Genomic DNA, 25,201 nt, shown 5'->3' with positions numbered 1-25,201 from the left:
TGAGTTGTAGAATCATAAGTCACAGACTGGTTTGGGCTGGAAGGGACCTTAAAGCTCATCCAGTTCCAGCCCCTGCCACAGGCAGGGACACCTTCCACTAGACCAGGTTGCTTGAAGCCCCTGTGTCCAACCTGGCCTTGATCACTGCCAGGGATGGGGCAGCCACAGCTTCTCTGGGCACCCTGTGCCAGGGCCCCACCACCCTCACAGGGAAAATTTCTTCCTAATGTCTCATCTCAATCTCCCCTCTGTCCATTTAAAGCCATTCCCCCTGTCCTGTCCCTACAGGCCCTTGTCAAAAGCCCCTCTCCGGATTTCTTGCCACCCCTTTAGGCACTGGAAGCTCTCTCAGCCTGTCTCCAGAGCAGAGCTGCTCCAGCCCTCGGAGCATCTCAGTGGACTCTGGACTCACTCCAACAGCTCCACATCCCTGTGATTCTGTGATACCAAAGCCAGGAGCTCCACGTTGTGGTAATGAGGATGCTCGCAGGGCTGCCAAGCAAAACGTGCATGTGTGTCTACTTAGAGAGATTTGCCCTGTTTGGAGCAGAGCGGGTACAGGGGTATGATGTGGCAGTGCATGGGGGCACAATATGCTTGGCATATACCCAGGTGCACAACCACTATCTGTGCACGAGGGTTGGGCATGTTTGAGGCCCGTGCTACTGCTGTGATGACTGTGCTGTTAGTATCCTAGCGCATGTCCAGGGCTGTGTGTACACAGGGCTGGCTGCCTTTGGGTAGGTGTCTCTGGGGTTGGGGTGTACCTGTGTGAGTGCTGCAGCAGCGCGTGGCCTGTGAAGGCGCAGGCATCTCTCTTGGGATGCAGGGTGCTCCTGGGACCCTGTCAATGCAGGGGTGTCCCTGCGTATGGAATGTTCCACATGTGTTCAGGGTTGTCTCTGAGTACAGGGTCTTCCCGGGGCTGTCTCTTGGTGCGGGATGCGCCCAGGGGTGCGGGATGCTCCCGGGGGTTGCCTCTTGGTGCGGGATGCGCCCGGGGGTGCGGGATGCGCCCGGGGCTGTCTCTTCTGCTCCCGTGCTGGTTCGGTGCTGTCTCGGGTCCGTGGATGGGTGGGAGCTCCCGGAGCCGCCCCGCCGGTGCAGCCCCTCCCTGCAGGCGGTCCGTGCCGGGGCGGTGCCGGGGCCGCGGTCAGGGCCGTGCCCATGGCGCTGGCGGCGGCCGGAGTGCGGGTGCTGCGCGCTCTTCGCCGCCCGGTCCTACCGGGACGGGTCTCCGTTCATGTCCCTGCCGCGGTCGCCGCCCGGCGCTGCTGTAGCGGTGACAGCGGCGGTGCCGGGGCGCTGGCGCCAGGCGGGTACCGGGTCTGGCAGGAGCGGGCGGCCCGGGACCCCACCGCGTTCTGGGCAGAGGTGGCGAGGGACGCGCTGCGCTGGGACCGCCCGTTCCACACAGCCCGCGGTGCCGGACCGCCCGCTGCCGTGCGCTGGTTCCTCGGCGGCCGCCTCAACGTCTCCGGTAAGGCCCCGGCGGGGGGCTCCGCGGAGCCGGGGACGGGGCAGTCCCAGCACGAACGCGGGCTGGGTGGGGAATGGATGGAGCAGCCCTGAGAAGCGCTTGGGGTGTTGGTCAGTGAGAAGCTCCTCATGACCCGGCAGCGTGCGAGGCGCTGGCTCAGGGTGCCCAGAGAAGCTGTGGCTGCCCCATCCCTGGCAGTGCTCAAGGCCAGGGTGGATGGGGCTTGGAGCACCCTGCTCTAGTGGAAGGTGTCCCTTAAGTGTCCCAGTCCGTAGCAGGGGGTTGGAACTGGATGAGCTTTGTATTAACATGGCCTCAGAAATGTCTTTATCTCCTTTATTTTTATAGTATTGCTGCTGAAAAAGTGAAGACTTTCATCAGCTGAAGGGAGCTTTTCACATTGTTGAGTTTGACAGTTGTTCTTGTAATGAAATATGTTGAATTCTGAGGGACTGCTCACTCACACTCTTTGTGTGGTTACATAAATCAGCTGTGACCACAGACCAGCCTCAGCTGACTCCCAAGCTGCAGGTTACTTAAACTCAGGCAGGGTTTTATTGCACTTTATTTATCTGGGTAAAAACAACAAAATCCTTCCCCTGCAGTATTACATTTCCAGGAAACACAATCTGAAACTCAGCACTTGTTGTTAGGGGCTTTTTCTTTGAGTTATGCAGCCACATGCATGACTGGTTTTCAATAGTTGCCTATTGAAACAGGGTAACTTGGAAGAACATAAGGAGTGAGCGTGGTTTGGGCTTGGAGTTAAGACTTTAACCTCTAACCTTCAGGCAAGCTGCTACTGGACGTGCAGGCAGGTTTTTGCTCTCTCTCCCTAAGTCCATTCGAGCTTCTCTTACCCTCAGAATGTAATTTTATACCTTGAAGTTTTAGGGGGTGTAGGACACAGCTGGAGCCATGTTCACTTTTCCCAAGTGCTTGGTAACATGTAGACGTCTGTGAGCTTACCCTAGATCCTAAAGGTTTCGGTATTTTCAGCTCTTCTGTTATACCCTAGAATTAGAATGTTTCACCTGAGCTTTAATTAGAAAATTCCAATGAGATGAGCTGAAGAGGAGAGCCTGTCGGATTGATGGAGTGCAGAGCTGCTCTGGGGAGCACAAACCATTAAGAGTGTCTTGTCTTTGTGCTGCTGAGAGTAGTGGAGAGGTTTGGGCTGGTTTCAGCTTAAGTGGTGGAACTAAGCTGAGCTGAATCAGCTGAGGCCCCTCATCAGGAGGCCATCCCTAAGGCAGCTGAACACCAGTTTAATATTTGTAGTATTGGCATACTACAGGTATGGCAAAGGAGAGCTTTACCAGTGCTCCAAATGTTATCACTTCCATAACTTGAGTGTGTAGTTAGCTAGCTAGCAGGTTATGTTTCATCTTAGGGTAGCTTGCTGTTAGGCTTGACCAAGCTAAGTTTACAGAGCACATTGCATATGACCAGGCTTTGTTTAAACCTCTGTTTTCTTACAGTAAATTGCTTGGATCAGCATGTCGAAAAGTCCCCCAACAGAGTAGCTTTGATCTGGGAGAGAGATGAGCCTGGCACTGCAGTGTATGTCACCTACAGGTATGGCACCATCTTATGGGGCTTCATGATGCTTGGTGGTGGGGTGGGGAGAAGAGACGTGTCAAACTCTGCTTTCTTGCAGGATACAGCATTGGACATGCAGCCCCAGTGCTGTGGCTCAGATTGAGATCTGGCATCATCTTGTTTCTCTTCCCCATCCTCAGTGCAGTTTAGAGTAACCTTGAGGCTGCTCTGCATGATGCTGACTTGTAATTGCTGCTATAGGTTGTAGGATGTTAGAATATGGCAGCTTTCAAGGATATTTATCTTCTTCCTGCTATGTGCCCTCCCTCAGGAGACAGCCATGCCTGCCAAAATGCGATTTACATCATCTGTTTCTCTAGTCAAAGGTTTCCCAGACTTGTACGTTCCTCAGTGTGTGTTTTAGGGAGCCAAATGTTTGATCTGCTGGATTAGAAAGCAGAGGAGACACAGGAAGTCTTGGTATCTAACTCTGTAGAGGACCCAGACTCTGGTATCTGGCACAGATGTGCTCCTTCCTTAGGATCTGTATGTGCTGTTAATGGGACAACAGCTTTAAAGTGAAGTGCTAAGAAGGTAAAAACTTTCTTTTGGCCACTGCCTTATGGACCTGGGCTGGGAGGTGTCCAGGGCTTATGTTCAGAGAGGTACAAGGGACTGTTGGTTTGCATTATCTCCTTTGCAAAGCTTGCTGCTGTGAGCTGTTTGTCCCTATAGATAAGGCCTGGGTGGCATGAGGAAGGACCTGGCTGCTGGCATGGGCACTCCCCCTTCTCCTCTGGGGAGAAAACAGCTGAGTGCTGGCCCCATTCCCACCACTGCAGAGGAAGCGGGTGGCTGTGCAGGAAAAGGGCTGGAACAGGCATCCTCCTCCCTGAGGAAGGAGAAAGCTTCAGTCAGTGGGACCTCATCTATGCACTGGCAAGACAGTGCCATTGGAAAGTGCTGTCCCAGCTTGCTCATCCATGGGGGAAATAAGAACCCCCATTTGCCTCTGCTGCTCCACACTAGCTGCCTGCTCACAGTGGGTGAAGGGCTGGTGGGGCTGTGCTACTGGTCAGCCTACATCCCTATACCTGCTTGTCTGCAAGGCGGGTTGTGTTAATGCAGCTGGGTTCAAGTGCTCTGTTCTAGGAGAGAATTCTGAACATCTCCTTATTGGCAAGGGTACACGAAGCCAGGAGTGAAACATTTCAGTTTTGCTTGAGTGGCGATTGCTGCATCACAAGCTCAGTCGTGATCATCTTTTTCACTGCTGGGTTTCCTCCTGTCTCTCCAGCTGATGCAACTCAGCCTTCGGGGGGGAAAAAAGCTCCGTTTGTGTTTACTCTGCCTCTGGGTTTTGTTTGTATCAAGTAGAAATGCAGCTAAGCTTCCAATTACATCCACTTTTGAATGGGAACGCAGGACACTTGAGTTTTTTACTGCTTCTGTGAAAACAGGGCTTGCAGCTCTCCTGGGACTTAGTGGCTGCAGTCAGCAAGTGGGGACAGATCATGCCAATCTGTTATCAAGAGGTCTGGCTCTCCAGAGGCCAAACCACCATGAAGTCATTGGTAGGCAGTGGTGAAGCAGCAGTTAAGCCCCAGGAGTGTGCTGCAGTGAACAGCCAGCTGGATTTACTGGCAGAAGGATCCAACCCAGCTGGGAGTGCTTTGTCCTGCTCTGTGCGTGTTGTCAGGGCCCAGGAGCTTTGAAATCTTCCAGAGGAATCCCCCGAAGCCTTGCTGAGCCTGGGTTTAAAGGGAACTCTATTACCGAGTGCCTTGTGTAAGCAGGAGGGGTTGGTGGCTGGATGTGCTGGGTTGCAGCCTCTGTAAACTCAGCAACAAGGAATGTTAGACAGCAGCTCAAGCTATGCCAGACCTCCCCCTTTCTGACGTGGGGCTGTTTATTCTCTCTGGTGTTCCCTTGTTTAGCATGGTCTCTACAAGTTAGCTACCTGTGAGGCAGTGTTTCCGAGCACTGCAAGATCCTATGGATACTGCCAAAGGGAGCTGTGTGAAGTGGGCAGCAGAACACGTTAGCTAACCCCTTTTGGAAAGGGTTGCAGGCTGGGTCTCAGTGGAAGGGCTTTAATTTATGAAGGATCTCCCTCCAGTGCCAGAAATGTTGCAGGCAGAGGGAATGTTCAAAATGCAAAACACAAAGAGGAAAGCAGAAGCTGAAGGGCCAGAAATTAGGATCCTCAGTAGCTTTCCACAGGGCTCCTAGGTGGGTGGGAGAGAAGCAGTTGGACATCTTCGTTAACCACATCGCAGCTATGCCTTTGACAAGCCAAGGGGTGGTAGTTCCTAAGCCTGAGAGGAAGTCATTGAAACTGTGTTAGAGATCACAGTGAAGACCTCAGCCAGGAGCCGTGCGGGTTCTTACCAGGCTGTGCAATGCGGAAGGTGTTTCTCATTGGCAGCAAACTCTTCTTCCTCTTCCCAGTGTTTGCTTCCTAAGCTGAAGTTGCTCCTAAATCTTGCCCAGGCTTTCAGCTTTCCCCCATCCAAGGCAGCTCAAGGACTCTTCACCTTCTCCCCTGAAAAAGAGCACAGAGGGTTTTCCTTGTCTCGGGATTAGGATGTCAGCAGGAAGGCTGGATGACCTTCAACCAAAAACCCTCATGTTGAGCTTTATATTTTTCAGCTATTCTCAATCAGACGTTTCAAAGGCAGCGCCCATAACTCTGTGACCACAAGGTGCAGAGGCAGCCTTTGAACTCTGCTACTCACAGTGATTCATGTAGAGCAACAGCTAGGAGGTGAGATGGGAGGGTGTTGGCCTGAGAGAGGCCCAAATCTGTTTGGTTTGGTTTTTTTTTCTGTTGTGCTGTTTTTTCCTCCACTAACCTGTTTGGGACATTTGACCTGAATTTTCAAATCATTTCAGCCTCATCCAAATGATGGTTCCAGGAAATAAACTGGTCACTGCCAGAAATACTCAATCCAGCAGAGACACCAGAGACCTTGGCTTGTGCTGAGCCTCCTAAGCAGGCGCTGCCAGAGCTCATATATAGCATTGAAGGTATTAGGAAAAAGTCTAGAAACACTTTGCAATAGGCTGCTTTCTGATGTTTTTTGGTGTACAAGGAGCTGGCTTCCTGTGTTTAGAAAGCTGCAGACTGTCTCGCTGCAGGAAAAGATTAGCATCAGGCTTCTAGGGACAATGTTCCTGCCAGGCATCCCTGACGTACATCAGAGAAATGCTGTGTGTTGATGATGGGGTTTACAGTTGCTGTTCCAATCCATGTCCTGGGCTGCATCCCCAGAGCGTGACCAGCACGTCGAGGGAGGGGATTCTCCCCCTCTACTTTGTGCTGGTGAGACCCCCCCCCTTCAGTCCTGTGTCCAGCTCCGGGTCAACAACACAAGAGGGATGTACTGATGCCCTGGCACAGGGTGCCCAGAGAACCTGTGGCTGCCTCATCCCTGGCAGTGTTCAAGGCCAGGCTGGACACAGGGGCTTGGAGGAAGCTGCTCCAGTGGAAGGTGTCCCTGCCTGTGGCAGAGGGTTGGAACTGGGTGAGCTTTAAGGTCCCTTCCAACCCAAACCAGTCTGTGAAATGTGTTTGTTACCCTTGTGCTTTAAAAAGAAGCTACTGGTTGTAAAACACTTCCAACAGTTCCCCAACATAAAAAGTGCTGCAGGCTGTGGGACAGTGCTTCCATTTCATCTCATGTTTATCCCACAGGAGTTTCCAGTAGCTTTTGACTGACCCTTATAGGTGAAAAAGTCAGCAAGGATGGCTAAATGGACTAAATTGACTCCTGGAGGCAGCAGGACAGCCACTGACTTGCTGGCTGCTTTACCTACACCAGAGCCTGGCTTATCCTTCTGCAGCCAGCGTGGCTCTCTGCACCACTTTTCTTCTCTCCCTGATGGCAGAGCAGCTTCTTTAAGATGCCAAAGCTGAGATGACAGGATCCAGAGGGCCTCGTGACCCGCACTCAGTTCAAGTTCATCCTTTTTTTGCTCCCTGGCGTGAATCAGGTTGTGCATTAACATGACAGCATTGCTTCCATGCCACAGGGAACTCCTGGACCTGACCTGCCGTCTTGCCAACACCCTGAAGAAATATGGGATACAGAAAGGGGACAGAGTGGCCATCTATATGTCTGTGTCCCCCTTGGCAGTGGCAGCCATGCTGGCTTGTGCCAGGATTGGTGCTGTCCACACTGTGGTCTTCGCTGGATTCAGCGCGGATTCCCTGGCCGGGAGGATCATGGACTGTAAGTAGATGCAGACCTGGGAGCAAACCCCACTGGACAGTGCTCCAGAACATACCCTAGTTCCATGTTTTCTTAGCAGAAAGAGAAGAGGTTCATTCTCAGCTGGTGGGACAGTATGTCCTCCCTTGCAAAGCCTCTTCCTTAGTGGCAGTGGCAGCATCTTCTGGCCTTAAAATACTTTATAAGTTGCTTAACATTCAGTCTGTGCTGGGTTACTGCCAGACAGGAGCGAAGTTGGAGGGAAAAATAGATCTTAGGAATGGGGCCTAATTTGTTCTTTCACAGTGCAATTGCAGTATTCCTTTGATATTCCTGCACAGTGCTAATTGCGCAGCCTCGACTGGCACTGCGATTTATGTGTAGCACTGGGAGTGTTGGCAGCCTGCCCCCTGCTCTGTTAGCTTTTGTATCTACAGGCAGAGCTGTTCTTAGCCCAAAGCACTTGCAGGGTGATTAGCTAAAAAGCAATACTAAATATACCAGCAGAAGAACAAAATAGCAAGTAGCTCATGTTCTAGCAGTCGCATCAGTTTCTTTATGGGTAGTGCGACTTAATGAGTCTTACAGCAATTTTCATGCTTTCTTTCCCTGTTTTGGTAGAAGTAAGGTATAGAAAGCAAGTACATGTTTTAGTTCTCCCTCACTTTAGGCCTCTTGTTTGGAGGCAATGGGCTAAAGAGCTCTTTCTCTGCAGCCACAGTTCTTGCAGTAATGTAGTGTGACTCAATAGGAAGTGCTCTGCAAGAGCGCTGCTGTGTGCTCTGACTTCCAGAAGGTTTCCCCTCAAGATCCGTATGACTTTTAGAAGGCTACAGGTGCCTCTGAGCAGGGAAATGCCTCTGAGAGGCCGCTGAGTTTGGTGCTCTTCAGTTTGCAATGGACATTTATCATAGAATCCCAGACTGGTTTGGGTTGGAAGGGCCCTTAAAGCTCATCCAGTTCCAACCCCCTGCCACAGGCAGGGACACCTTCCACTAGAGCAAGTTACTCCAAGCCAGATCCAACCTGGCCTTGAACACTGCCAGGGATGGGGCAGCCACAGGTTCTCTGGGCACCCTGTGCCAGGGCCTCAGCACGTTCACAGGGAAGAATTTCTTCCTAATGTCTCATCTCAATCTCCCCTCTGTCAGGTTAAAGCCATTCCCCCTTGTCCTGTCCCTACAGGCCCTTGTCAAAAGCTCCTCTCCAGATTTCTTGTAGCCCCTTTAGGCACTGGAGCTGCTCTAACATCTCCCATTAAGGAGCCTTCTCTTTTCACAGCTGAACCAGCCCAGCTCTCTCAGTCTGTCTGCAGAGCAGAACTGCTCCAGCCCTTGGAGCATCTCCGTGGCCTCCTCTGGACTCACTCCAGCAGGTCTCTGGAGCCCTAGAGAGAGGATGAACAAGGGCCAAAGGTGCTTGGTCACTAAGGTCATAGGAAGTCTTGCCCTGGTTTCAGTGTGTGAGCTGTTAGGCTAAAGCAACAGTCAGTATTCACTATAAGAAGTAATTGGGAAGAAACTGCTCTGCATGTCTGCACTGGAGTGGACTGGTGAGGACAGCATATAACAGTTACCATTGAAGTGTTTAGGAAGATTGGACTAGCAGCTGTCAAAAGTGTTATAGCTGGAGCAGACCCAGGTCTCAAGTTTTAAAGTGTTTTTTGTCAGTGACTGACTGGTTTTAACAGGTAGAATTTCCAGGTGCTTGTCGCACATGTTGTCCTATACATCATCCCCAAAAATAATGAGAGCTGGGTGCACATATGAGCCTGGTAGGCAGGCTGGTGTGTCTGCTAATTCTTTCTCTCTTTAGCTGGATGCAAAGCAGTTATCACCTACAACCAGGGCATCAGGGGAGGACGGATCATAGAGCTGAAGATGACTGTGGATGAAGCTGTGAAGAGCTGTCCAAACATCAAACATGTCTTTGTGGCTCAGAGGACAGATAACAAAGTCCAGATGGGTGACCATGATATTCCACTTGATGAGGTATGTTGGTGTTGGTAAACCTTGCCTGTTTCTCCTGGTGTTTCTTGAAGTGTGTGTTGTTTACTGTGTTGGGGGAGAGAAATATGATGCACTAATAATAGTAGGGACCAGCTGGTGTATCCACACCAGACCTGCCAGTGATGACTGGCCCTTATGCTGCCTCTGGAGCAGGTTTTCAGTTTGTGGTGCTCTTCCCATGTTGCCACAGTACCCTGATGGGCTAATGGATACAGGTGTGTCGCAGTGACAGCATCTGCACATCCCTGCAGTCACCTTGCTCTGCAGACACCCACTGGCACTCTGGATAACTCCTTTTAGGTCTGAGTGTTGGCTAGATCATTTTTCTCTCCGTCTGTGCCTTTTGGACCAGTGTTGTGCAGATGAAAAGGAGATGCCCCTTTATGGCATCTGGATCTCCATCCTCTAACAGATTGCCTGTACCTACTGCCTTCTGGGATTGTGATTTGAAGCAGCTCAGTCTATGCCTGATTCATCTTACCATGGGGATGGGGTGTGCTGCTCCATTTGGGTAATCTTGCAAAGAGTGCTGAGATTTAAGGAAGGAGTGTTTCCTGAGACCCACAGTGCACTGATACAATTGCTGCTGCTGTTATATTGTGTTTGGATGCTCTGTAAGGGTTTGTCATATGCACTGTTGAAGGCAGTGCAGAAATAATCAGGCTCCTGGAGAGGCTTAAGATAGCCTGTGGATGTGTGGTGGTTACCCCATGATGGAAGGACAGTCATGGCTTGGGAATATTTAGAACCTGTGCTTCCTGGGGGAGAAAACAGCAATCATTGTAATGTGTTTAGCTGGTACACACGGGACTGCAGCCTAAGGCAGAAGTAGTTTTATCAGTTTGCTGGCAGCAGTAAACAGAAACCACTGTAATGATGCCTGGAAATCACTCATCTGCAGGCATGATGCGTACTCAGGAGTCCATGTGCTGGTCACATGAGACAGGAGCAGCTACTAGGGTAAGTTAAACACTAGAGAAGGCAGGTTTTATTCAGAATTTGTGTTGCTTCTTACTCCACAAAGCATATTCCAATGATTTTCCTTGGGCTGCAAGCAGGCTGAGGTGCTTTGGTGATCCAGGAGCTGAGCTGAGCCCACTGTTAGTTGTAGGGCCTGAAACGTCACAAGAATGGAACCATTAATGCTGTTATTTCTGATGTTCCTGATCTTTAGAGCAGTGATGCTTTCAGTTCTTGTGCAATGGCTTATTGCAAAATTGAAGCTTATGTTGTAATTGAGCAATAAGAGAACTCCATCTTAGTTTCAAAAACTGGCAAGTAAGCCCAAACTAGCCCTGCTGAAATCACAATGTAATACCTGAAATGAGCAGGAGTGCTATAATTCAGAGACTAAGAATTGCATCTGAGCCTGTCAGCTCTTCATTTTTCATTAAGCTTTATTTGTCAGGCACTTTTAAACAACTGGACCTGCTATTGGTAGTCTTCACTTGTAAGTGCAGCATGTTCACAGTGTATACTTGTAATAAGGCACTACCTAGAAATTCCTTCAAAGAGCCACCTTGTAACCCTTGCAGGAATTCATCTAGGACAGGACAGAGCTGAGAGAAGAAAGCCAGCTGGGTTTGTATTGCAGTCATGTGTTGAGCATCTGGAACACAAAGTGATAATTCCAAGTTTGTATGTGGATAAGAATATTGTTCAATCTCACTGAGGTTGGAGAATTGAAGTTGGGTTGTTCTTAGAGAAGGCTCCGGGCAGACCTTAGGGCAGCTTACAGTGCCTAAAGGGGCCAACAAGAAATCTGGAGAGGGGCTTCTGACAAGGGCCTGTAGGGACAGGACAGAGGGGAATGGCTTTAACCTGACTGAGATGAGACATTAGGAAGAAATTCTTCTCTGTGAGGGTGCTGAGGCGCTGGCACAGGGTGCCCAGAGAAGCTGTGGCTGCCCCATCCCTGGCAGTGTTCAAGGCCAGGTTGAATAGGGCTTGGAGAAACCTTGTCCAGTGGAAGGTGTCCCTGCCTGTGGCAGGGGGTTGGAACTGGGTGAGCTTTAAGGTCCCTTCCAACCCAAACCAGTCTGGGATTCTATGAGTCTGTATGGTGCTAATCAATACTTCAGCTGTAAGCATGGGACATCTTCGGTTAGACCAGGTTGCTCAAAGCCAAAGCCCCTCTCCAGCTTTCATGTCAGCTTCTTTAGGCACTGAGAGCTGCTCTAAGGTTTCCCCAGAGCCTTCTCTTTAGGCTGAATAAGCCCAGCTCTCTCAGCCTTTACGCATAGCAAAGGTGCTCCTGCCCTGTGGCCTCCTCTGGACACATTTAAGCAAAGTCTTTCTGTTATTGCCACCTTTTTTTTCCCTTAGGAGATGGCCAAGGCAGCTTCTGTATGTGCTCCAGAGAGCATGGACAGTGAAGACATGCTTTTCATGCTGTATACCTCAGGCAGCACTGGGAAACCCAAAGGAATTGTTCACTCCCAGGCTGGATACCTGCTCTATGCTGCTCTCACGCACAAGGTAAGTCAGCTGCACCCTCTGGGAAAGGTGGATTTGCTTACTTCCATTTGTCTTCTGACAGTACTTACGAGAGGGCGTTGGACTGCTGAGGTTGGCTGTATTTTGTGTTCGCTGCCCAGCTGGCTTATTGGGTCTCAACAAACTGAAAAATGGCTGAAAAGGTGTAATTAATCTTCAGGATTTGTTCCTTTGGAATGTCATGCTCTGCAAATAAGAGCTTGAGTTATGAAAGGAAGGAAACCACAGTGCTGCTACTTTTGCATTTAAAGTGTGCTAGTGTCGCCAGCCAGCAGACATTAAAGTGATGCAGGTGAGGAGATGCAGATACGTATCTTACTGGCATCGGTACTGTGGATAGTACTGTAGTATTTTGCAGTGGGGTGCTGGCTTTTTTTAGTTCAGAAAGGATCTGGACTCAAACCAACCTCTTTGTTTAGCACTTGTTGTCTGAAGATCAACAGTTATGTTCATGCTCTGTGGCTGTGCCTTTGCACTGCTTTTCTGTGTGAGGCAGGCTAAATGTTTTAACCCCCTTTCTCATAGAAAAGAAAAAGTCAAGGCACTGCTTCTTGAAGCTCCTGTTCTGAGCTCTGTGTATGAAAAGGTAACAGTGAAAGGTGGAGAGAACAGAAAGATTTCCATCTGGCTGTGGTGGTATCACCCTGTTTGTCATCACCCACGCCTCAGGCAGAGGTTTGCTTTCTTTAGACTGACAGAGTGGAGTTTTTAGATCTGAATGTGCAAGTGTGAGCCTTCCCTGCCTGAGGGCTATTTGTTATGTCAGCTTTGCTAAGTGACAGACTAATCTCCAAGGCATCTTTCTTTCTTAGTCCTGAAGGTAGATGTGAACCCAGTGCAGAGGTGCAGGGAGGCACTGTGTGCAGCTCAGTCCCTTTACAGGGGCTTCAGAGCCTGAGAGGGAAAGGCACTTGCCAAAGTAAAGTGAGAACTGTCTCTCCTAGGTAGAGGGATCAGGCGATTTGCATGGCCTATGGGTCTTTACACACTCATTGGGTTTTCTTTTGGTTCTGATCCACTTTCTTTCATTTAAAACCTAAAGCCTTATGAGTCAGGACCCCTTTGCCGTAAGGGAGAGGAGTTAGATTTTTGGGAAGCGTTTTCCATAACAAAGACAAGATGTGTTCTCCAAGATAGTTATCCTGATTTTGATGAGCAGGGTAGCAGGCAGCATGTGGAAAGCAAAACACTGATAGAGAAGCTGAGCAGCTAAGAACATTTCTCAGAAAACATTTCACAGGCTCCTCTCAGTTCCTCCAGCTTTCTCATGCAAGTTTCTCCACCTCTCAACCAAGCTCTTGATATTGGTGAGGGGTCTGAGCCTCCAAGGCCTGCAGCTTCCCTGCAGTTCAGGGTCAGCTCTCCCATGTGTACTGCTTGGAGTAGGCAACCTTTGGTATCCAGGGCTCTAGGCTTTGGTTGCCGTTTTGTTGCTCCAGTCTGAGGAGCTGCTGGTACAGCTGTGCTCCCTTTATGTTTGCAAAAGCAATCAGGAGCCTGGAAGCCCTGGTACTTGTCCCTCCGACTTGCTTCCTCACCTTGGGCTAGCCCTTGTGCTGCTGTGTCCTACGTGCCTGGCTCCACTTGCCCTGCGTGCTCGCTTGCTCCCACTTGGATGTCCAGTCCAGCACCTTTAAACTCTTTGTGCCTGCCAACAGGAAGTCAGCTGGCCTTACATTTATCTTTGCAGTATGTATTTGACTACCAGCAAGGCGATGTTTTTGGCTGTGTGGCTGACATTGGCTGGATCACAGGACATAGCTATGTTGTATATGGACCACTCTGCAATGGAGCCACCTCTGTCCTGTTCGAAAGCACTCCAGTGTACCCTGACCCAGGTGAGGAAGTGGTGGGGGTAAAGGCTTGGCTAGACATGGCGGTGTGACAGAGATCTGGAAACCTGCCCAGTGTGACCTGCCTGTGTAGGGGAGGTAAGCTCGATTTCCTTGGAACACGTGTCTAAGACATTGAGGAACATCTCTGCATCCAGGTGAAAAGAAAAAAGACAAGTTGCCATTGGTTTTGCTCTGGACTCACAGTAGTCACAGCTTTAGCTTTGGCTGTTAACCTTCCTGCTGGGCAGTTGCAGTGCTAGACACATAAAAAGCCTGTTTGTGTTTTTTGCAGGTCGTTACTGGGAAATGGTGGAAAGACTGAAAATTAATCAGTTTTATGGGGCACCCACGGCTATTCGCTTGCTGCTGAATTATGGAGAAGAGTGGGTGAAGAAATATGACAGATCATCCTTGAAGACCTTGGGATCAGGTAGGGGGCATGCTTCATCTACAAAAGACAAGTGGTTCTAGCTGCTTAAATGAAGGTACCAGAGATGCTCAGCTGACCACATGGGATGTGATTTGAAACAGAAGATAAAGAAGGCTCACTGTCTGACTTTTCAGGTACCTTCTCAGCAGAAGGAGAACAAGCTGAAGTTGGAGCTGTTCAACCTTACTGTGATTGCCTGTTTCCTAGCTTATTTTGCAGGATCACACTCTTTGCTAAAATGATTTATCCAGGGGGAAATAATGTCACTGCATTTAACTGGCATAGGTGACCCAAGCAGAATTTTCCTGCATTATCGAGGATTCTAGAGGTTCTTATACATGACCTGCATTGATCAGTTACTTTCAGAGGTATCTGTTGGTTCCATTTTGGAAAAAATCAGACCTCAATTACATGAGCCCACTGCAATCCTGTGCCATCCCAGACAAAAGCTGTAAAACTGGTTTGTGTTGGAAGGGACCTTAAAGCTCATCCAGTTCTAACCCCCTGCCATGGGCAGGGACACCTTCCACTGCAGGAGGTTACTCCAACAGGATGCACATCCACAGTGATGGGGCAGCCACAGCTTCTCTGGGCACCCTGTGCCAGGGCCTCACCACCCTCACAGGGAAGAATTTCTTCCTAATGTCTCATTTCAGTCTCCCCTCTGTCAGGTTAAAGCCATTCCCCCTTGTCCTGTCCCTACAGGCCCTTGTCAAAAGCCCCTCTCCAGCTTTCTTATCGGCCCCTTTAGGCACTGGGAGCTGCTCCATGGTGTCCCTGGACCCTTCTCCAGACTGAACAAGCCCAGCTCTCCAGCCTGCCTCCATAACAGAGGTGCTTCGGCTCTCAGAGCATCTTCTTTAAGCTTCTTTAAGCATTGTTCTTAAAGATTATGATCAGCTTGCACACCACAGGGGAGAATGTGGTGTGCAAGCTGAAGCCTCAGGCTGCTTCCTTACTCATTTTGATCTAGTGGGAGAGCCCATCAACAACGAAGCTTGGCACTGGTTCTACCATGTGGTGGGAGAAGGACGCTGCACCCTCGTGGACACGTGGTGGCAGACAGGTAAATGGCATCCTTGGGACATGGAAGGTCCCGACCTCTCGCAGTTTGCTGGTGGGTGCAGAAGGATTAATACATTTCAGTTTGATCCAACAAGTCTGTCAAAACTCTACCAGCTTTTTGATCAGCTTTTGAAGGTCTCTGGGAAGTTTCAGCACATAATAGCAATGTAGAAACATACGAAAGCAATGGTAATGATTTTTTTCTTCTCCCCTGTAAATGCTCTTTGAGATGTTGAATGCTGGGAGATCTCAATGGGTTCTAGAAACAGGAGGCAGAGACTGAATTTCTGAGCAAAGCTGCGAGTGGGCAGCTTGAATTGGAAACCTTGTTTTCAATTATTTCTCCAGACGTACTGACACTGATGTGGTCTTATCATGCAAATGCACTTGCAGCACCATGAAGCCCCAATCCCCACTTAGGTGTGCTTTGTTTCCCAGCTTGGGAATGGTCAGGGGAGGGTGGAAAACTAAGCTGTGTAGTCAAAGGGACCTGATGCAATGGCTCTGATGGGTTGGGAAGGAGTGAGGGGAGGCTTTGTTGGCTCTGCATCATGGGGTAGGGGAGAGGGGTTGTCAACCAGCAGGGCTGCCTGGGAGCAGCTTTTCCCAGGAGTGAAGTACTGTGCTGCAGCTGCTTGGGCCTTGGAGCTTTGATGCCCCCCAAAAAGAGTGTGTTTCTGTTTTGGTAACATGCTTCTCCCAGCTGGCCCAGTTTACAATTGGTCTTTACATTGCAAATAATCTTTAAATCCCCCTTGCCACCCTGCAGCTCCCTCTGGATTGTGACTTCACCTCCTTACGTGCTTCCAAGCCAAACCAGTCTGTGATTCTATGACTGTGATTTATGGAGCCATATTTTTAAAAGCCTAATGCACCTATGTTTTTGTTTCTGTCTTGTGTTCGTGAATTAGTTTAGAATAGAAAAGATCTTATTAAGGTTGGAATCTGATTTAATGTTCATCCCAGCAGGAATGGAAAAAGGATAATTAAATGGTTCAGTTTTAAATAGAAGATAAGCTCTCCCTGACTGTTAGCGGTTGGTTAATCTCATCTTCTGTAATAAAAGTAATTTAGACTCCTGAATGCGTTGTAACCTGAGATAGCGGTAAAAACAACACTGGGAGATAAATCCCTTGACATGAACCATAGAATCCCAGACCGGTTTGGGTTGGAAGGGACCTTAAAGCTCATCCAATTCCAACCCCCTGCCACAGGCAGGGACACCTTCCACTAGAGCAGGTTGCTCCAAGCCACATCCAACCTGGCCTTGAACACTGCCAGGGATGGGGCAGCCACAGCTTCTCTGGGCACCCTGTGCCAGGGCCTCACCACCTTCACAGGGAAGAATTTGTTCCTAATGTCTCATCTCAATCTCCCCTCTGTCAGGTTAAAGCCATTCCCCCTTGTCCTGTCCCTACAGGCCCATGTCAAAAGCACCTCTCCAGCTTTCTTGTTGGCCCCTTTAGGCACTGGGAGCTGCTCTAAGGTCTCCCTGGAGCTTCTCTTCTGAGGCTGAATAAGCCCAGCTCTCTCAGCCTGTCATGCTTATAGTTTCCCTGTAAAACCACATCTGGGATAGGAAAGCAGTCTGGTGAGTGCTGTCCCAGCTCATGAAGAGCTCTTAGTTTAGCAGGTCCATGGTGCTTTTAGATGGCTGTGTTACTTGGTGTTGTGTAATTCCTTCCCAGTGGCTTCTTCTGGTGAGGTGGCTTTACTAATCTATTCTTTAACTAAGAAGGGTTGTCATTTGCTTTCATCCAACACTAGATGGGCCCCACATACTTTGTTTTTCATTATTCTTCCAGAAACTGGTGGCATCTGCATTGCCCCACGGCCTTCAGAAGAGCAAGCTGAGATCGTTCCAGCTATGGCCATGAGACCTTTCTTTGGGATTGTACCCGTGCTGATGGATGAGAATGTGAGTTGAGGTTGTGCTGGGTGCCCAAAAGAAGCTGCTATGGGCTTCTGCCTCAATCACCTTTCTGATGGCAGAGGAACAGCATCCAGGAGGATGTTTGCTCCTCCATTAAAATGGTAGAATGGATGAACAATTTATGTATTGAGCATATCTCAGATGTCCATATGGATTGCCAACAGGGCACTGCAAACTGTCTGCAAATCTCTGGAGGAGTATTTGCATTTTCAGTACCACTTTTTGGTCTTACACTGCTCCTGATTAACTGCTGCTGCTTTCATGTGTGAGAAAGGTCAGAAGGCACACAGCTCCTGGGAATTAGGGAGCTGAACAGTTGCACCAGTGTGTGCAGTAGCCAGTGGCATGGCAAGACCGGAGCAGCCAGCAGGACTGGTGGAGTTTTCCAAGGAAACTGCAAGGCATGAGGCCCTGCAGTCTGTGACAAACCTGGTGCTGGTTTGTAAAGCTCCATCTGCATTCCAGTGCTCTCTTAAACATCAAGACATATAGTCTCCCTCATATACATTTTGGTAAGGGAATGTCGCAGTTAACAGAAGTGGAAAGCGGGGGTCCAGGCATCTTCTGGCTGCTTGGCACATCTTTGCTGGTATTGCCCTCCAGAGAATCACAGGACTCGCTTCTCTTTTAGTCTGATCTGCTGCACTGCTGGCCTCAAGGGGTGAGGAAGGCACGATACAGACAGTGCCATAGTAGCTCCGTGGGTGGATTAATATTCTCGACTGTGGCTCTGTGAGCAGCAGGGTGGCTCTTGCAAGATTGATGACACAGAAGCCCTCACTATTCCTGTTTGCTTCACCTGATCATCTTTCCTGTGCTTGAACCTGCAGGGGAAGGTTATTGAGGGCAATGATGTGTCTGGTGCGCTCTGCATTGCCCATCCATGGCCTGGCATGGCAAGAACAATCTATGGAGATCATCAGCGGTTTGTTGATGCCTATTTCAAAGCCTACCCAGGTAAGGGGAGTGCCAGGGGAAGGCAGTTTGCACTCCAGTTATAAGCACACTGAATGTTTGCAGCAGCACTTGATGATGTTTGTGCGCCAGTCAGATCTGGGCTCCTTGGGGCTGTGTGTCCCATGCTCCAAGCCTGCACTGATGGTCTGAGCTAGTGTTGACCTTTGCAGCTGTCTAAAGGGATTTTTTTTTTTCTTTCTTAGAAAATGTAAATTTAATTTTTAATCCAAATACCTTTTCTTTGGGGCCACTTCTGTCCCCAGATATGCCAATATTAGGCCCTTGTCAAAAGCCCCTCTCCAGCTTTCTTGTTGGCCCCTTCAGGCACTGGAAGCTGCTCTAAGTTCTTCACAGAGACTTCTCCAGGCTGAACAAGCCCAGCTCTCTCAGCCTGTCTCCAGAGCAGAGCTGTCCCATTTGATTTTGTCCATCTTGGCAGAGATCTGAGCTCATGCTGCTCACGTGCTTATTAGGAACCAGCGCAGGGCAGGCAGAGCAGATAAAGGCTGGGGAGGTGGGAAATGGTGTGTGTAGCTTAGGAGGCCCCACGAGCTGCCTGGTCCACCTAAGCCACTCACCATCCTAGAGCACAGCCTGTTCTGTGTCCTGGAGCCCAAAGTACCAGGCTGGCACACTTCCTGCTGCTGAGCAGCACCGTGTCTTTGCTGTAGGTTACTACTTCACAGGGGATGGTGCTTATAGGACCGAGAAAGGCTATTACCAGATAACAGGGCGCATGGATGATGTCATCAACATCAGTGGACACAGGCTCGGGACGGCTGAGATAGAAGATGCAATGGTAAGTTCCAAGCAGGTAGAGGTATCTTCACAGGACGTATCTGTGGGGCAAGGTGGTCCTTTCAAAGAAGCTGATGAATTGAAACAAGCACAGGGTCTCTTGCCTTCTGACCTTTACCCCTGCATACACATAGCTTGATGCATCATGAATAGCAAAAGGCAACAGCGACTGGGGAAGTGAGAGTGGGGTTACGCCATTGGCAGTCATTGCAGTCAGACTGTTGGGGTTGTGCTTCCTCTCAGTGATCTCCTGTTGCAGCTGTCATTTTGGATGCTGGTGGAGTCTCTGTAAGGGCTTGTCTCTCCTGTTTGTTCCTTCCCCTCTGCTAACAACCAGCCTCTCGTTCCCACATCTGTGATTCTTGCTTGTTTGAACTAGCTGAGTAATGGCTGAGAACTCAGCAGTGTATGAAGTAACCTCAGTTCATGTCAGCTGCAAAGCCAGCCTGTCATTTCGAGAGAAAATAATATTAGCTCAGGGGATTGAAAACAAAAAGTCCTCAGAGCATTTATCTTCAAAGCTTGACCTGAATATTTATTCCTGTATTATGTGCCTTGCCTGCAAATGGCACTTAAATGTAACACCCGATAAAGCCCAAGCTCTGTTTGCATGTTACATAGTATCCTTTCTCTGTCATTTTGTGTCTCTGTGGGTTTCTGACTGGAGATGTAGGATCCATCTCCCACTACTCTATTTATGTTTGTGTATGTGTATGTACAAATACATTTATATGCTTAGATTGCTCTATGATGTTTTCTTTCATATTTAATTTAGGATAGCATAATCCAGTCTTTGGTGTGGGATTCAGATTTGTGATTTCTTCCAGTCTGTACACCCAAACTGCACCTCCTTGCTGCAGAGAATATTAAACTAAACTCTGAAGTGTGACAGAATAAATCACTCTTGTGTAGCATAATAATAAAAATGTGCATTTGGCAAAACAACCCTTCTCCCTTGTGGGGAGGTGAGGAAGCCTGACTGTTTCTGCCTCCTGGTGTGCTTTGGGCGCTTACAAACATTGGCCAAATGTGGACTGTGATGTTGGCAGCTTTGCTTCTGCTCTGTTGGCAACAGTTCCCTGTGGCACAGAGCAATGCAGAACTGGTTTTGCTTGTGATTTAGCCTTAGTCAGTCACCACCTGGGACCAAGGCCATGCACACACAAGAGCATAGGCAGAGGAAGAGAAAGCCGGTTTTCAGCTGGTGCAGGTTCAGGTTGGTGTGCAGTGGGCTTAGCAGTGTGTGTAGAAGTGCATATTTGTATGTTTAAAAGCAGGGACATCCTGGAGATGTGCCACAGCCGTGGCCACCAGCTGACCACAGAGCAGGAAGGTAGCGTGCAGGTTTCCTGTTGTGCTTCCAGCAGGATCTGCTGAGGGGAGGGTGAGACAGGGCAAGGTGCTCTGCTCCTAGAGCAAACTCTGCAAGGCTTGAAGCAGTTGTTATGCTCTGTGTATTTTTGTTTCCCTTCTTGTGAAGGCTGATCACCCTGAGGTCCCTGAGACAGCTGTGATTGGGTATCCACACAAGATCAAGGGTGAAGGTATGTGAAAAGCAGTGTCCTGATGTGACACCTATGGATACTACTTTCCTTAGTTTCTAACCTGAGCTGTGTGTTAAAGAGGTGCCTAGGGAATGGGAGGGCAGTTATCCTTAGGTTGCCTAGCATTGCAGCCACAAGAGGCAAAGCCAGCAGTGAAACTAACTGCATGTTCCTAAGGTGGACTCATGTCTCTCTCGTGAGACCTCAACTGTATTGTGTACAGTTGTAGTGTCCTTAATATAAAAAGGACATGGAACTGTTGGAACAAGCCCAAAGGAGCACCTCCTGTATGAAGACAGGCTGAGAAAGTTGGGGCTGTTCAGCCTGGAGAAGAGAAGGCTGCGTGGAGACCTCATAGCAGCCTTCCAGTATCTGAAGTGGGCCTGTAGGGATGCTGGGGAGGGACTCTTCATTAGGGACTGTTGTGGTAGGACAAGGGGTAATGGGTTCAAACTTAAACAGGGGAAGTTTAGATTGGATATAAGGAGGAAGTTCTTTACTGTAAGGGTGGTGAGGCACTGGAATGGGTTGCCCAGGGAGGTTGTGAATGCTCCATCCCTGGCGGTGTTTAAGGCCAGGTTGGACAGAGCCTTGGGGGAAATGGTTTAGTGTGAGGTGTCCCTGCCCATGGCAGGGGGGTTGGAACTTGATGATCTTAAGGTCCTTTCCAACCCTAACTATTCTACGATTACTCCCTAAACTGTTTTCACACATGCTGCTTATGTATGTGATAGAGCTTCCTTTAAAAGGATCGTGCTCAGAGATGTCCCTTAGTGATTGGTGTTGGCCAGCTTTTGATCACAATGACACTTCAGTCATTTATGTTGAGTTGTCTCTGTCACAGATGCCAAGACAAGGCTGGGAAATCATTTGAAGACTGGAGACTGACTCCCTTTTCTAAACAGGATCTGTGGTTTTCTTGGCAGTCCCTAGATTGTGCATAGAGGTGATCTGAAACCTGCCTTGGCATTCAAATGAGCATCCCTGGTCTTACCAGCCAGGATCTAATATGAGCTATGTGGCTTCTGCTTGTTTGTTTTCCAGGTGCCTTTGCTTTCATAGTGCTAAAGAAACAGACAGACAATACAGACCGCATCAAAGAAGAGCTCAAAGCCATAGTGGCTTCTAAGATAGCAAAATATGCTGTGCCTGACCACATTCTGGTAAGTGGGAGACTGTAACTCTGGTACCAGGAGCAGGAATGGTTGTACTGAGCAAGCCTCACCTTCCTGCCTGCAATGCTGCTGTGGTCTCTCTCTGGTGAGAAGAAGCAGCAGAAAACCAGAAGTAGCTGGAGGGATCCCTAGGCAGGGTAGGGCAGATGCAGTGGTCTGCATGTGCTCTTCCTCCATGCCTGAGCATCAGCAGTGACCCAGAGGGTGGCTGGAATATTACAGCTGCTTTTTGGTGGGGCTGTTACAAGAGCCTGCTTTAGGGCTACCATGAGACTGTTCCATTTGTGCTAAACAACTCTTTAAATAGCATGTACAGAGAGTGTTGAAAGCACCGTGCTTGGCAAGAACTCTGGCACAGGCTTAGGACAGTTCAGGCAATCTTTCTTGTGATTTCCAGCAGGACCCAGGTTCTTTCCCTTCTCTGCAGGTGGTGAAACGTCTTCCTAAAACCCGATCAGGGAAGATCATGAGAAGGCTGCTGAGGAAAGTAGTCACTGAGCAGTCAAGCAACATAGGAGATGTCACCACACTTGATGATCCAAGTGTTATAAAGGAGATACTGGATGCTTACCAGAAATACAAAGAGAAGAACTCCTCGTAACAGGCAGCTCTGGAATCTCTCCTCTGGAAATGTGGAAGGTCTCAGATGACAAGGCAAATGACATAGTTCTCTCTTGTTTTCTATTTTTATTTTTTTATAAACCCCGTTCCTTCCAGGGGAACAGGATTTTCCACTCCCCCCAAAATGGATGCTGAGATGCACAGAGCTAGGAGCACTCTGTGGTTGACCTCCCTTTCATTGCTTTTAGGGCTGCCACAGAGCAGCCACTGGTGGTTTCCATTAGCTATGAACTGATTTAATACTAGCTGAAGCAAGATGCAGACGTTCATGTTTCTCATTTTAAAGTTACTTTACAGTGAAATGTTTTTATACAATACTTTTGCTGGTTTAAAAGAAGCCCTGAAATGCACTACTTCAGCTTTTCTTTCAGCTGTGATACCTGAGTCCAAGTAGCTGTATCTCACTGCAGCTGTGGTGCCTTTTCAGCAATGCTGGGTATTCCAGTAGATGTTTCACCTGTGCTGTTAGGGAAATGAGAAGGACCTGGCTAGTCTGATCATTCTTTCTTGTATCTACCCAGTTGTTCTAATACCTCATCCTGCTTTGCTCATAAGAATTCGTTCCTACCACTCTATGTCTTGGGACTGGCCAGAGATGGTGAGCCTGTGTCCTTTTATGTCCCACCTAGGCAACCCAGCACTAGCACTTCCCACTGCAAAACTGAGCCACTAAGTCTGCTGCTGGACTCTCTGCATGTCCTCAGTGCATTACCAGTTGCACAGGAAGGGTCTAGTTCCACATGGTTTTATTCTGCTTTGAGAAACTGAGATCACTAACTTGGCTTTTAAAGTGACTCTTCCTCATTGGTGATGACAACTGGATTGATGTTGTCCACTGTGGTTCACTTCTGCATATAAGGATTGGTGGTCTGCAACTGGGAGGTCTTTGTTGCCAGTTGGTGTAGGTGCCTTTGTTTCTTTAAGTCACTGTGAAAAGGGACAATGTTTGCTTTGAAGCATTGGGAAACAAGTACTGAAGTGCTTGAGAGAGATTTGACGCCGCAAGGTGTGCTGGAGAGTTCACTGTGACTTGTCAGGCTGTGTGATTTCTGCTTCAACAAAGACAAGAACCCAGTTTGGAGGTAGGCTGGTTCTCCTCTCAGAAGTTATGAGTTAATGCTTATTGTTTCAGTAATCAGCATGCTGCCATGCTGATCTTCCAAAGAATCAAGTGCCTGGTGGGAAGCCACAAACTGCACAATCCACAAGAAAGAAGTGCCTCTTAGATGCCTTAGAAAGCGATAGCATTCCAGACCAGCAACCTCAGAATAGAAGGGAACAATAACCTTTGCCTTTCATATACTTTCAAAATTGCAGCTAATATATTAAGTGGTTTATTTCTGGATTCATTTTATGATGGACACATTTTGATTGAAGTACTCCTTATATTTGAGCTGTTCGGAAGAATTTGCTAGTAGGTCTCCTGTCCTCTAGTAAGCTACTGGAGGTCATGGAGAAGCCTGTAGATGATGGATATCGTTGAGACTTCTGCCACTGCTTAATATGATTTAAGCTGGCTGAGGGGTTTGGAGTGGCTGGAGGGGGCCATGGAGCATGCCACACTGTGGCTGGGGTCACTCCAAACTTTGCAGTCCTGCCTCTGTCTTTCTCAGGTGACAGTCTGCTTAGCTTCATGGAGCTGTGTTTTGACCTCTTAGTAATAGTTAGAATTGCCAGGTTTTGCCCTATTTTTCCAGGGTCAACTTATTGCTGGGTTTAAGTGGAGCAGCACTGCCTTTTCCAGGGGGACTGTGTACTGGAAAGACAGTCTGTGCACCTAACTGGAGGCAGGAAGGAAATAGCTAGGTGATCTGGTAGGATGGGGAGAGGGGTGGTGAGGTTTTAGAAGGGGGAAGTCCATCTTTCTAGAGATGAGGGGTGTGTTGCACGATCTAATGTTAAGCCTTTAATTTGATTAATTTGTAATCATGCTTTAAACACATTTATTGTCCTTGACCAAAACCAGTTTCTTCAATGATCTCTGTATTTGTATTTTCATTAAAGGAAATACCTTTCTTTGTGTGATGGGTTGGCTTTGTCTTGTAGGTGTCTGGCCTTCCATGCCTCAAAGGGTCTGGGACTTTCTCAGTTCTTTGGTCTTGCTTTTGCCTGATTATTTTAGTCTGCCAAAGGAGACTGAGGTCAGGATGAGTCATCTTGTGGACCAGACTGTTGTTTTGCTTTGCTCTGAACAGTAGCTCACAGGAAGTGAGCTACTACCAGAAAACTTCCGCTGCGTGTAACAACTTAAAGTTGAAGTAGTGTTTGCATATCAATAAGCTGCATGTCTCTGAGGTCCCACTGCTCTTCACTAATTTTCCTCTGATGCAAAGGGGGAACAATTAGTGGGAACAATTAATTATTGTTAGCTGATAAGTCTGATCAGGAATGGCTGAGGGAACTTGGGGGGGGGGGGGGGGGGTTAGTCTGGAGAAGAGAAGGCTCAGGGGGGACCTTACTGCTCTCGACAACTGCCTGAAAGGAGGATGGAGCCAGGAGGACGCTGGGCTCTGCTCCCAAGGCACAAGGGATAGGACAAGAGGAAACGGCCTCAAGCTGCACCAGGGGAGGTTTAGGCTGGATATTGGGAACAATTCCTTCCCCAAAGGGCAGTCAGGCATTGGAACAGGCTGCCCAGGGCAGTGCTGGAATCACTGTCCCTGGAAGTGTTCACACACCATGTAGATGAGGCCCTCAGTGCCATGGGTTAGTGATGGCCTTGGCAGTGCTGGGAATGGTTGGACTTGATGAGCTTCACAGTCTTTTCCAACCTATAATATGGGTGGTTCAGCTATATATCTCCTTGTCTTATACAGAGCATGCACTGGTAGAAAAGGAGTGAAAATGGGATGTGTGTGGGGAACACCAGAGACAGCATGGTGTAGAAAGTGAGCATCTAGCTGTTCCGTAGCTGAGCGGATGAGAGGAAATTTGTTTCCAGGTGCCATGGATCACTTGAAGTGCCAGGAACACATCCTCTGCAGTGTGCCTTGTCAATGAAGCAGTGAGGAAGATTGTGTGCCAAGTGAGCAGCACCCTGCTTGTAACGCAGGGATGGACACTGAACACCCTCATTAGCCATTTCTCCTGTTACCTCTGGCT

General features: G+C 48.8%; 1 protein-coding gene across 2 annotated transcripts; it reads left to right on the top strand.

The window, feature by feature from the left end:
* Positions 1 to 1,137: 1,137 nt before the first annotated feature.
* On the top strand, positions 1,138 to 24,124 carry ACSS1 (acyl-CoA synthetase short chain family member 1). 2 transcript variants are annotated; one of them, XM_062605927.1, is made up of 14 exons: positions 1,138 to 1,480; positions 2,962 to 3,058; positions 7,058 to 7,257; positions 9,052 to 9,227; positions 11,571 to 11,723; positions 13,432 to 13,579; positions 13,869 to 14,006; positions 14,980 to 15,072; positions 16,877 to 16,989; positions 17,835 to 17,961; positions 18,633 to 18,760; positions 20,240 to 20,303; positions 21,348 to 21,466; positions 21,906 to 24,124. In XM_062605927.1, the coding sequence occupies exons 1-14, from the start codon at positions 1,168 to 1,170 to the stop codon at positions 22,077 to 22,079; spliced, it is 2,043 nt and encodes a 680-aa protein (XP_062461911.1). In that variant the 5' UTR covers positions 1,138 to 1,167; the 3' UTR covers positions 22,080 to 24,124. The 2 variants fall into 2 exon arrangements, with proteins under 2 accessions (XP_062461911.1, XP_062461913.1); XM_062605929.1 differs by lacking the exons at positions 2,962 to 3,058; positions 7,058 to 7,257.
* The last annotated feature ends 1,077 nt before the right edge of the window (positions 24,125 to 25,201 follow it).

This window comes from Pezoporus occidentalis, unplaced genomic scaffold (genome assembly GCF_034315485.1).
Source record: "Pezoporus occidentalis ecotype Australia unplaced genomic scaffold, CSIRO_AGI_Poc_V1 ctg93, whole genome shotgun sequence".
NCBI classification, from domain to species: domain Eukaryota; kingdom Metazoa; phylum Chordata; class Aves; order Psittaciformes; family Psittacidae; genus Pezoporus; species Pezoporus occidentalis.
Note: the sequence above shows the minus strand (reverse complement) of the source record. Positions and strands in the feature narration are given on the sequence as shown.